Source organism: Pyrus communis, chromosome 4 (genome assembly GCF_963583255.1).
Source record: "Pyrus communis chromosome 4, drPyrComm1.1, whole genome shotgun sequence".
In the NCBI taxonomy this organism is placed as follows: Eukaryota; Viridiplantae; Streptophyta; class Magnoliopsida; order Rosales; family Rosaceae; genus Pyrus; species Pyrus communis.
The window spans coordinates 19,218,390-19,232,152 of NC_084806.1; the positions used below are offsets into that span (position 1 = coordinate 19,218,390).

At 35.1% G+C, this 13,763-nt stretch overlaps 1 protein-coding gene across 2 annotated transcripts; it reads left to right on the forward strand.

The window, feature by feature from the left end:
- The first annotated feature begins 1,933 nt into the window (after positions 1-1,933).
- On the forward strand, positions 1,934-11,879 carry LOC137731998 (oxysterol-binding protein-related protein 4C-like). Of its 2 annotated transcripts, XM_068471273.1 has the most exons (7): positions 1,934-2,084; positions 3,591-3,740; positions 8,832-9,077; positions 9,239-9,335; positions 9,927-10,212; positions 10,523-10,625; positions 11,369-11,879. In XM_068471273.1, exons 1-7 carry the CDS (start codon positions 2,082-2,084, stop codon positions 11,624-11,626), a joined length of 1,143 nt encoding a protein of 380 aa, XP_068327374.1. In that variant the 5' UTR covers positions 1,934-2,081; the 3' UTR covers positions 11,627-11,879. The 2 variants fall into 2 exon arrangements, with proteins under 2 accessions (XP_068327374.1, XP_068327373.1); XM_068471272.1 differs by lacking the exon at positions 1,934-2,084 and having other exon boundaries at positions 3,585-3,740.
- Positions 11,880-13,763: the final 1,884 nt, after the last annotated feature.

The window sequence follows — 13,763 nt, forward strand, 5'->3', positions numbered from 1 at the left end:
CTACGATCTTTCAGTTCCTTAGCTTCTGGTAAGAGCATGCTGATAACGTGTTGTAGGTCTATTTGACTTAACTGTATAAAGGACAGAGAGGAAGAGGGGCCGGCGGCAACAGAGAGAGAAGAGAGACATTTAATTTTGAGGTGTGTCTTGTTGTATCACCCCCTTATACTTTTATTTATAGTAGTAGGATAGGTAGAATCCATACCCTAATAGGATTACATCTCTAATAGGAATTCAACTACTAAAGGGAATATACAAGATGCTCCTAGATACATAAAGGGGGTGTAGTCAAACTTATTTTAAAAGGATTTTAAAGGATTTTAAAAGTGGTAGATTTGATAAGATTTAAGAGGATTAAGGACTCTTACAAAATTCATATGGATTTTTAAAGAATTTGAATGCATTGTGGTGGATTGTGGTGGAAGGATTTGAAATCCTAGGGGGTGAGGTTGGATTCTTTTTAGTCTTGGTTATATATACTTTTGGCTCTCAAATCTCACAAAATCTACAACTTATTGAAATCCTCCAAAATCTTTATTTTTTTAATACACTTGAATTTGAATGGATTTTAAAATCCTTTAAAATCTTTTAATTGACTACACCTAGATTTTAAAGGATTCTAAAATCCTTTAATTGACTACACCTAGATTTGAATGGATTTCAAAATCTTTTAAAATCTTTTAATTGACTACACTAGGATTTTAAAGTCTTTTAAAATCCTCTCAAATCCTAGTTTGACTACACCCCCCAAGATTTACACAATCACATTCCTAATCCAATAGGACTGCAACGTTTTTAAAATTTTTATTGTACTCATAATTTTCCCCTCTTTGATTTGTACCCATAATTTATTACAATGTACCCATGTTTCTTTAAAAATTATCACTTGTTATATGTAAAATGTACTCATTTTTTTAATTTAAAATCTTTTTTTTTTTTTCAATCTAAAATGTATCCATTGTTGTTTATATAAAATGTACCTATTTTGTTTTACATAGAACTTACCCATTTTTTGTATAAAATGTACCCACATTTTTAAAATTTATAATTACGTGCACCATTGTACTCACATTTTTTAAACATTTTTATGAGTTACATATTATAACATTTCACTTTTGAAATAATTTTGAAATTGTACCCCATAGCTAATTATATATGGTGAATGTATGGGTTTCTATTGACATGTGACAACTATTTTATCATTCATAACAATGTTTTCTTTTGGTCAAATTCATAACAATTTTGGATACATTCTTTTGGCACTTTTTTTTAACATTGTTTCCAATTGATTGATACATACATACATACATACATACATACATACATACATATATATATATGCGTACATGTACTTCACATCTATTAATATACATTTTCAGAAGGAATTATATTGTTATATTGATTTTTTATTCAATCAGAATTTTGAAAATATTTCCATATTTTTTGTTGGCCAAAAATTGAAAACTACAAAGGTTTTAATCAATGAGTATTAGTGATCAGGGACCGCATCCAAAGTCTCCCTTTATTTGAGGATACTACTTCTATGTAATATTGGTGCATGACGCTCTTTCATCCCTTCAATCGGGTTCAAATCCTTGGCAAGATCTTTATCGATGCCCATTTTATTGCACCCTATCCTCTATTTTGTACATGAATGCTCAAACATATCAATTAATTTTTCTCAATAAAAAAAATTTGGAATTTTACTTTCACACATTCTTTTTAGCCTCTTACACACCCTTATTAAATCATGAGTATTGATTGGATTTGATTTTTTTAATCTGATAACTATAAATAAGGAAGAGTATGAAAAGCTAAAAATATGTGTGAAAATTACTTTCCTAAAATTTATACCCCGTTGGTACCACCACCAACACAACCCCATCGCATTGTTCGAAGGAAGGGGCCTATAAAAAGGCCTTTTTCCCGTGATAAAAACAAACCAGCCAAACAACCCCCTCTTTGATTCTTAGTTTCCGCCACTTCTCTCTTTCTGTTGCATTTCACAAAAACAAAAGCACACTTCTCTCTCTCTCTCTCTCTCTCTCCACCATCTCTGCCTCAGCTCTCCCTCTCTTCAAATGGTATGTGAACACCTTTCTCTCTCTCTCTCTCTCTCTGCTTCTCTCTCTTACAACGGTTTTTGTGTGTGTTTGAATGATTGCTTAATTAATTGGTTTAGTATTAATTTCATATATCTGTGTACACAACTCAGAAAAATCAGAGATGAAATCAAACGCAGCAATGGTTTTGTATCATTTGCTTGTATTGGTTTCGAAACTTGATGGTCAAAGCAAACGCAGCAAACACTTCATCAAAATATGAGCTGTTTTCCGGCTCATGAGACATTGAAACGGCTGTTTTCAGAATGTTACCGTCGGGTTTTTTGATTGGACTCAGACTCAGACCTTATTATGTATTAAATATATATTGGTTTTTCGCGCAAAGGAAATGAAAATAGCTTTGTGAATTGTGATGGTGGCATCTTTTTCGTTCCTTATTATTATTTTTTTATGTTGTATAATGCCACTTGTTTAACATTAAGATAGCTTTTGTATCTTGTAACATGCCCACTGTTTCTAGTAGACCTTGTCCTACGTTTTTGTTTAATCCCTTAATTTCCGAATTTAAACCTTGTCTTTTATGCTACTTTGTACTACGGTTAGTGATATTCCTCTTTATTTATAAGTGAGAGATTTTAGGTTCGATTCTCACCAAAAGCGAATTTGAACCACATTATTGTAGTTGATTCATTGTGCGACTTAGCACACTCTCTCACCTCCTTAAGTATATAATATCGTTTGTTCAAATAAAAAACTTATCCTTCATATTTGTTTTGTTATCGTTTGAAGTAAGCTTCATTTCAATTCCCATTTTCAATTTGGTGTCCCTTGTTTTTTTGCTTTCGGTTTTATTTGCTTTTTTAAGTAAAACCAGCTTTCTTTAAAAGGTCCGTCAAATTTGTGATAGAATTTTTTTTTTTTTTTTTCTTTTCTTTTCTTAAAAAAAGCCGATGAAGAAACTTTAAGGCAGTAGTTGTATGCGTAGGGAAACCTCCTCCATTTTTTTTCCCTTTTTTGAGTATCTAAATTGCCTTCATGAGCAAGCAACAAATAACCCTCACATATTTGTTGCTACTTTATCTTTTATCACAATTTTTGTTTTGCAACGGTCACAAACGAAACATTACTCATTTTTCGTCCTCTTTTAGGATTTAACTTGACATTAATTCCCCGATTCAGCTACCAAAACAACATATGTCATGTTTGTGGACAATTCTTTCTGGATTTTTTAGGTGATTCGTCGGAGGATTAATAATTGATCATTAGAGACATGTACACGCATCAGTAATTGCTTCGTTTCAATAACATTCTATCATTAAAAAATTTGAAAAAATTCTAAATATTCTTTCTTTTCCGTGTCCCATGTTCCATGGTTTGTGTCAATTTATGGGCCACATATAGCACTCTACTCTGTCGTTTATCAAATGGCAACTTATGCAGCCAAATAATGTTTTCCTTTAGATGTTGGTATTGACAAATCTAATAATTAATTAATAATGGGAATGATTTGGTGTGGTGTAGATGAAGGAGGAAGAGAATACCGGAGTTATTCTTTTGACAAAGCCCTTGTCACTGGAAGGGGATTCCGATGTTGATTACAGAGCTCCTAATCTACTTCAACGCGTCCTAAGCCTGTTTAAAAACGTACGGCCAGGATCTGATCTCACACGCTTCCAGGCAAGTCTTTTGTTCTATTCATTTAGTATGCATTTTAGTTAAAATGGTTTTTTTTGTTAAATTGGTATAATTCCTCATTTTGGTCTCTGATATTTAAAATCGATAAAAGTGGTCCTTAGTTTGTCCACCGTCAACAATTTTGGTCATTCTGTGAAAAATCTCCATTAAATTGAGATTGTCCACAATGGGTAGTTTCTTCAACCCCTCCCCTTGAACTGGTGTTTTCTTCAATTTAAAGAAGTGGTCTTGAGATTATCCACCGTCAACAATTTTGATCCTTCTGTGAAAAATCTTCGTTAAATTGAGATTGTCCACCATGGGTAGTTTCTTCAACCCCTTCCTTGAACTGGTGTTTTCTTCAATTTAAAAAAGTGGTCCTGAGGTTGTCCACCGTTAACAATTTTGGTTATTCTGTGAAAAATCTCCGTTAAATTCAGATTGTCCACCATGGGTAGTTTCTTCAACCCCTCCCCTTGAACTGGTGTTTTCTTCAATTTAACGGAGATTTTTTAACACAATGACCAAAATGATTGACAATGGACAATCTCAACGACCATTTTTTTCAATTTTAATAAATGGGAAAATGTAGCATTTACTCAATAGTTTTACACTTGAAAGAAATAATTTAGGGGTCATTTGATAACTATTTTGTTTTTCGGTTTTTAATTTTTTTTTGAAAACTAAAAGCACAAAAAAAAGCCAGAACGTAAATTCTAAACGCCAAATTTTGAAAACTCTACGGTCGTTTAATAATACTTTCCTTTTTAGTTTTCTTTTTTTTTTTTTTTAAATTGAAATCGTGTTGGGTAACTACTTTCAGTTTCAAAAAATTGAAAAGTAAAAAATAAAAATTGAAGGGTAAATTTTGAAAACTCAAGAAAGTAGTTTGATCGAAAGTAATTACTAAACAAGATTTCAATTTTTAAAAAAGGTGAAACAAAAACTAAAAACTGAAAAACGAAATAACTATCAAATGGCACTTAAGAAAGTAGTTTTCAGTCTTCATTATTTTTGAAAAGTGAGAATTGAAAATAGTTCCAAAATAAATTCAGTTTTCAGTTTAAATAAATGAAAAAATAACCAAAAAATGAAAACAAAATGATTTTCAAACACCTCTTAACTTTTCACTTTAACGTGGGAAATAAACTTGAAATTTCAACTTATTTCAATAAACTTGGACAAAAGAAAGACCATGAATTTTGGAAGCTCGCTCGAGCTGCTTGTATAATTAAGAAGCAAGCCTCAAGCTCGAAAAAAACTAACAACCCAAACTTGAGTATAGTGATGCTAGGTTTGGATCGGTTGTTTCCAGCCCTAGTTAGGGATCACGAAAAAGAGACGTGACTGTGGTAGCAAACTTCCGCCGTCTTTAATCTTGACAAAAATGTATCTTCAAAACAAATTACATCTTTGATCAAGTACCAAAACCTCACGTGCTCACGAGGTGGGGGGTGGTTTGGCCAATAAATCTCTGATGCTTAAGTTAGCTTCTTTGAAAAGAATGAGTGTTTAGGATTTGTATGCGTAGCAAAAACGTACCAAAGTTTGGTGGAGATTAAGTATTTATGAGGAAGTGGCCGACCTAGGTGTAGAGTTTTATATCCTACACATGGCGACTTCCCATTGGCCAAGGTTATATCATCTGTAGAATGAATGCGGAAATAATATTACCACGATATTAATTAGGAGATAATATCTTGAGATAATGATAGAAGCATCATTGATTGATTGTGATAGGGATTCCTTACTTGATTGAGTTGATCTTCAATTGGGAATGCATTAAAGGTAGGATTTGGTGATTAATTCTATATTTAATGCCAGTTACTTTTTCATGGCACGTGAAGAAGAGCTTTGAGCAATCGTAGTTAGCTGCTTGGACCTCTAGGGTTGCTGAGCTGCCTGTAAAAATATGTGTGTGCCTTGCCCACTTAATGAGGCAATCTCGTCTTCTTCGGGAAAAAAAAAAAAAAGAAGGAAAAAAAAAAAAAGTCCATGTGTCGTCTTTAGGATTTTTAGAATTATTTTTTGCTCCACAGGGGCAGTTTGGTAAAACGATAGGCTAAAAAGATATAAATATCTATTTTTTCAGTTCTTAATTATATTTAATTAATTCTATATGGGCAATTTTTTTTTTTTTTTTTTTTTTGGTCAAACGATAGATTTTGTTAGATTAGGTGTTAAATTAGCCACCGACGAGGTTCAATCCCACGCCGTCATGCAATGACTCAACTCTTTTCCACTAATGTTAGGGAGATCAACTTTGTAGACCATATTTATAAAACAAATGGTGGCTGCAGATGCAGCTATGCCACATCCTTAATTAAAGGCTTTTTAGTCAAAATGCTCACTGAGATTTGCATAATTTATCACTTTGGTTCCTGAGATTTGAAATCGATAGAATTGGTCCCTGAGTTTGTCCATAATTAAATCATTTTGGCCATTCCATGAAAAATCTCCATAAAATAAGGATAAAATAACAAAAATACCCTCAATTTTTGTCAAATCATTTTGGCCTATTGTTTATTATATTGAGGGTACTTTTATCACTTTGATCCTTATTTAACATAATTTTTCACCAAATGACCAAAATGATTGATGATGGACACTCTCAGGGACCAACTATTGATGATAGGCACTCTTAGGGACCACTACTATTGATTTCGAATCTCAGGGACGAAAGTGAAGAGTTAGGCAAATCTAAGGGACCATTTTGGCTAAAAAGCCTTAATTAAATTGAAGTTTGAAAAAGTCTTAGTTATTATTAATCAGTTTTTAGGAATAAATTATTATTTTGAATGCATAATTGATTATGTGAAATCCAAAAAACATTTGGAAAATCTCTAAAAAAAATGTCAAAATGTCCAAATCAACATTAACAGTAAAAAAAAAAAAAGGGAACAACAATATTTCCAACTGAAAAACCAAATTTGATGTGGCATGGCAGAGATTGACAACCCCACCCTTGTCAAAATTAACAACAACTTCAAATATTTTTTAATTAATTATTAAATGTGTTGTTTTTTCTTTTAAAACATTTATTATAATAGTTTAATATAATAAAATATTAATTTAAATTGACATATTGGGGGAAGATCAAAACTTTAAAAGATGTCAAAGTGTCACATAAGCTATCAAATTTAAATTTTTTTGTTTAAAATTTGACATTTCCTTTGGAAAATAGATATCTCAAAGTGCCAGAAACTTGGACCCATACACTAAGTGTCATAATATAAATGGTTGAAAATTGTTTTTTAGGTAAATTACAATTTGCACCCTCAAGTTTGGATACAATTACAACCTCATACAACATTATTAAAACATTTTAATCTACTAAAATTAATAATATTTCACTTCACTTTCGTATAACTATTAATTAATCCGTTAAATTAACTTTAAGTGATTACGTGACAAAAAAAACATTTAAACATTAAAAAGTCAATTTAAAAACTAAACTGAATTAAAACAAAGTGAGCCCTACCCACCTTCTCTCCAGAGTATGTAGCTTTACATTTCTGGCTTTACTGGACGAAGCCCATTTCCATATACATCTTTCGGTAAGGAGTTTTCAAGAAATACGATGAATCCCACCTGCCCTTGTTTGCAACGCGAGCATGTGTGGTGACTTTGACTCGAATGTGGCAGCTTAGGATGTAACTGATGGAGCAGTTTAGGATATTTTAAAAGATATTGTATAAGATTGCAAATGATTTTTAACGTGACTTGAATGAATTCATGAAATAATAAAAAATGTATAAGATAGAAATGTTTTAAAAAATGTTGTATGAAGTTGCAAGCGACTCCAAACATAAAAGGTAAAATGTAATTGAGTATTCAACCACTTGTGTCATACCTAGTCGTGTTTCCGATAAACTAAAATATATTGGCTTTGAAGATACTCTTGGTTAGTTCCTATGTCTCTTTCGCTGGTTGTTCATGGCCCTACTCCCTCTCCCAAAATTCCCCGGAGACAAGTTCCCGACGCCATTAACATTATGCCCACCTTTTTGTTCTTACATTCCGTTTGATTTTTAATTTAATTTCTTACCGCACCAACTTATTGTTGTTAATGCATCAGAACGATCATGATCGTATTCATCTTTTGGTGCTTCTTCCTCCACTTCTCGTAACTATGCCTCTTACCTTGTCCTGGAAATCACGAACCTCACGCTTCGTGCTTTTCATGAGCCGCTCCAAGGCAGTTGATGTGCGCATCCAGGCTGCCCTAGGCCTGCCGGAGCGGGCACGGACAAGGGATCGGTGGACTGGGGACGATGACGAAAGGGTAGGTCTGGTCAAAATTTTTCTCACTGGCGAATTGAGGTGGAGGGTGGAGTGGAGGGATGAGGGTGAACGGAGGACAGAGGTCTCTGACTCTCCGAACTGTCTACAAAGTTGGCCTCCTTACCCCAGCATTACCCTTTCTATATATACTACTACTTTTCCCCTAAAGTTCACGGCTAACTGGATGAAAGGTTGAGAAATGTTTAGGTCCTTAACTGCTTGCACTTCCAAAACTGGTGTTTGATCCTAAATTCCCAGTAGCAGCATAGTTTTCTCCAACAAGTAAATTTGCCAAGATCCAAGGGAAATAGCAGTAGAATGAGATCCGAGTAATTAAACCTAAAAGAAACACAACTCTGAATAATTCTACAGCAATTTTGTTACTCTCCTTTCACATGTTGTATGGAACAATAACACCTACAAGTCTTTACATAAACACTGTATGTCTGCAACTCTTTCGAGTCTTGATTGTTGACTCTCCACGGTGTTGTCTCTACCGCCTCGGGAGTTGTATCTGCAGATTGAGAGTCTTGACTCTCGAGTCTATTTTCTACTAGTGCCACTATTGCTCCATCGATGATCCGTCGTGTTGTTGACTATATATGATTTCAGTGATATGTTAGTAAATATTTAGTAGACCCTTGCGCATCTACTGTGCTTGCGTACGAAAATTAACATATACATTACATCTGTAACTGATATTTTTTTTACTTCATGCACTTCGGTTGAAAAACTAAATATCACACAGCAGTGTCTTCTTGATTGTATGGTCAATTTAACTGATATTTTTTACTTCTCCTGCAATTTCAGCTGTCACCGCAGTTTAACATACCAAAGTCACACCTCCAATGTTTCGGTGAAGAAGTGTACTGCACTGGTTATGATTTGTTAGGAAGGTGCAACAAAGCAGAAACCCCTCATGACAGGTTCGCAGCTGTTGTATCGTGGAGCATTTCTACTTTGCGTCCAGTGATCTTTGGGATTGCTCCGTACAACCCCATTCTTGGAGAAACCAATCATGTTACAAGAGGGAATCTCAATGTTCTACTTGAGCAGGTACCTCTATTTGTTATTTCTGCTAAACCTTGCTCAAATTGATGCTGCCTTGATGGCCAAGCTTGAACTCGATGTCACTAACTACCTGGCGAGTGGCAAGTTTGTGTATCTTTTGGTATAGATGGACTAAGATGATTTCTTTCTTGGTTGCATTCTTGCAGGTTTCACATCATCCACCAGTTACTGCTCTTCATGCAACCGATGAAAAAGAAAACCTTGAAATGATATGGTGTCAAAATCCTACTCCCAAATTCTATGGTATGCTCTTCTTCGTAAGATCATAACAATGATCATTATAAGAGAAGCAATCCTAATCCTAGGTTTTCCGGTTATTATAGACCTCGCATGTTTAATAAACTAAGTGTCAAGTTCTTAGAAAAATGGAAAACAAAATATACTTGTTACAGACTGCTTAGGACATATCTTCCTTTTCCTTTCTGAAAGTGCTATTCAAGCTCCTTTGCGAATCATTCTTTGGTACATTTTAGTTTCATTCTCTAACTGTCAGATTATACCAAATATTAGTCCGAAAGGGTTCTTTTATCTTGTCCTTGACAAGCTATTTGTCATTTGTGATCTAGTTAACTCTTTATATGTTACTCATACAATACAAGGATGTGCATATGTTTTCAGTTCACTCTAGCAGTTTACTTTATACTTGTCGGGAGCTCAAAAACCATGTAATAATATTCATCTTGTCAAGAACTTTGAACTCACCAACAATAACAAAGACTTCAGTCTCATCTTAACTTTACCGGTGCTTATGCTAATTGACTTTGTAAGTATTTTCTTTAAATATTCTGTTGTGCTTAAATGTCATATTAATTTTTATCAAGAATCATCTTGCAGGTACTTCAGTGGAAACTGAGGTGCATGGAAAACGGCGGTTGAAACTCCTGAATCACGGAGAAACTTATGAAATGAACTCGCCAAAACTCTTAATCAGGTTCCTCCCATTGCCTTGGGCTGATTGGGTTGGTGAAAATAGAATCCGGTGTCATGAGACGGGCCTTGAAGCTGAGTTATATTATGGAAGTAATTCATGGATTAGGGGAAATCCTAGAACAATTAAGGGAAAGATCTTTGACTCAACAACATTTGAACTTCTTTATGAGATACATGGTCGGTGGGATAGGTAATTTAAGGCTTCACTCTTCTTTCAAAGTGCCGCTATGTAATTTGAATACAGGTAGAAAACAGTGGTTTTATTGCATGCATTTAAAGAAATTAAAAAAATAACCCAACACTGATTACTTTGAAGTTACACCTTGATGCTACAGATACATTTTACGCAACAATCTTTAACCGTAACAAGTGTTCGCTCATACTGTCTATCAGCTTGTCTACTAACTATACTTATGATTAGCCTTGAAAAATTATACTGACATTTGTTAAGACATCCATTTCTATCTAGCTGTAACTCTGGATCTTTGATTTCAATACAGAACTGTCAAAATGAAGGACGTCAGTAGCAGGAAAGAAACCGTTATATACAATGCAAATGAAGTCATTTCAGGACTGAAAACTCCGATTGTTACGGATTTGAAGGTAACTAGTTTCTGCCTCTCTATCTTCGTTTCTGTTAACTTTCATTGCATTCAATCAATGTGCCCTACAAAACCTGCAGAATGATTTCTCTTCATCCATGTAAAGTCTTCGCCATTTTAAGTAGAGAAATTTCTTTTGTTTCTTTTTTTGTTCCCCTTCATGTTCAATAAGAATAAGATACAAAAATTAGTGTAGTTATCCCTTTCCTAAATCCAGTAATCTCTCTGCCCACATGTTAGCATATATGAGATTGTAGAGAATTGTCAACATTCGAAAGTTACGGAAACTTACAGACTTATAAGGAATTGTGCTACCAGCATATTCCCAATTGGGTTTCCCTAAACTAATTTAATTGTATCCAAGCAGGTTTTTCAATCCATGTTAAAGTCCCAATGGCCCCACGTGCTTTTTATTCTTCGTTATGTGTTCTATATGTGTTTGACTTGACCGTGGTCATACCTATATATGAGAAAACGCATGGGAATATTGAGAAATGCCCCGCATTAGAAAATTGAGTAACCTTGTATAATAAGTTATCCATTAGTCGGCAATGAACCGCCGGTCATATCGGTACACTTCCAATATATATGTATTTTTCATTTTCTTTGGGTTGGTATGTTTTTCTTGTATAAAGAAAAGAAAAATATGCATGGATGATGTAGCCATTTATACGTTTCACGTGGACTAATCAATAATGATTTATTAAAAGATTGGATTATTTTACCAATTTTTGGAATAATCAGGGGGTTTGCCCAAGTGAATCAGCTGTGGTCTGGGGACTGCTGAACCAAGCAATTGTTGGGAAGGACTGGGGCAAAGCAAGAGAAGCGAAGAAAGCAGTAGAAGAAAAACAGAGGGAGCTCCTGCGAGAGAGAGAATCGAGAGGTGAAACTTGGATTCCCAAACATTTTACAGTGACTCATAGCAAAGAAGGTAGTGGGTGGGACTGCTCACCCATCCAGCAGCTGGTCCCGCCGGCTCCTATTTCTGTTCCCTTGTAACTATTTGGCATCATCATAAAACTTGAAACTTGGCAACTAGATTATGATGATGATGATGTTGTTGTTGTAACTGTTAGTAGCTTGACTAGCTTACCTGTAATGGTTACAAATTTTAAGTTTCTTGGTTAGAATTTTAGGGTTTCCAACTACATACAGATGAAGAGATCTACCAAACCTGGTTTTCTTCAAATAAATGACGTAGTTGTGGAATTCCAAACAAATTATAATACGTATGTTCAATCTAGGTTTTTTTGTTTGGAAGTGCTTTTCAAGTGATCGAAAGTGCTTTTGGTGAAATGTTTTTGGGTTTCAAAAGCACTTGAATAGCATTGAAAAGAATCACCACTTATGTGCTTCCTGCAATAAGCACTTCAAGTGTTTTTTTTTTTTCAGAATTCACTTGCATTTTTATTACAAATCAGTTCTAAAAATGCTTTATTTATTTCAAAAACACTTTCCATCACATTTGTGTAAGTGTTATTATTTGTGTAAATTGATAACTGGCATTCCAGAAGAAATTCGAGATGATATTACTGACATTCTAGAAGAAATTCTCACATTCATGGTGTCAGTTGAAATTGTGGAATTAAACATCATCTTTTTCTGTTTCCTTCTTCTCTGGCAAAGAATTAAATGATTGTAAAAGAATAGCAAAAAAATTAAATGAATTTTCAAATTTTGGTGGCATTTGAAGGAAAATGTTGTCTGTTTTGCATTGATGTCACACTCATGCTTGGTAGCATTAGAATTACTTCCACTCATTTATGGATGGCAAGGACAAGGTTCTCAAAAAGCTACCTTTTAAAGGACACATCTATAATTGCAAATATCACATACTTCTTGCTATGCTATGAAAATAAATATATATAAAATAAAGTTATTGAAAATTTGATAAAATGTTTTTTGTAAAAGTGTTAAAAAAAAAAAAAAAAAAAAAAAAAAAAAAACATTAGTGAATGAGTGTTTGGTAACCTTTTATATAAATTGTTGTGAATATGTTAAATGATTAAAAAAACATATTTAATGTGATATCTTTGCCTTGAAGATTTGGAGGCATTATTTATATGGAGAAAAGTGTAAGATCTTTACAGATCATAAGAGTCTTCAGTAACTTTTCACCCAGAGGGATCTTTATCTCCAACAACGAAGGTGGATAGTGTGACATCCCACATCGTCCAGGGGAGTGATCCTTATATGTATATTCCCATTCCTACCTAGCACGAGGCCTTTTGGGAGCTCACTAGCTTCGGGTTCCGTAGGAACTCCGAAGTGAAGCGAGAAGGGGGCGAGAGCACTCCCAGGATGGGTGACCCACTGGGAAGTTGCTCGTGAGTTCCCAAAAACAAAACCGTGAGGGAATGGTAAGCCCAAAGCGGACAATATCGTGCTACGGTGGTGGAGCGGGCCCGGGAAGTGATTCCCCCCGGGTCGAGATGTGACAATTTGGTATCAGAGCCTAACCCTGGTCGCGAGTGTGCCGACGAGGACGTCGAGCCCCTAAGGGGGTGGATTGTGATATCCCACATCGCCCAGAGAAGTGATCCTTATATGTATATTCTCATCCCTACCTAGCACGAGGCCTTTTGGGAGCTCACTAGCTTCGGGTTCCATGGGAACTCCGAAGTGAAGCGAGTAGCGCGCGAGAGCACTCTCATGATGGATGACCCATCAGGAAGTTCTCATGTGAGTTCCCAAAAACAAAACCGTGAGGGCGTGGTTGGGGCCCAAAGCGGACAATGTCGTGCTACGATGGTGGAGCGGGCTCGGGAAGTGGTCCCTCTCGGGCCGGGATGTGACAGATAGAGTTGCTCAGTGATTATGATTGCACGATTGAGTATCGCCCTGATTGTGCAAATGTAGTGGCAGACGCGCTTAGCAAAAAATCCCAAGGTTGAGTTAATGCTTTATATGCTTGTCGTGTTCCTCTTCTCGCAGACTTGAGATCCACTGGAGTGAAATTAGGGGTGGAAGATCGGGAGAAAACTTTACTTGCTAACTTTCAGGTCTGGCCGATTTTGATTGATCGTGTACTCGAGGCACAGGTGAATGATGAAGAAATTCAGGAATTAATTCAAGCAATGTCACAGGGGAAAAAGAAAGACCTCAGAGTGCGGGAATCTGATGGTATGCTTATGCA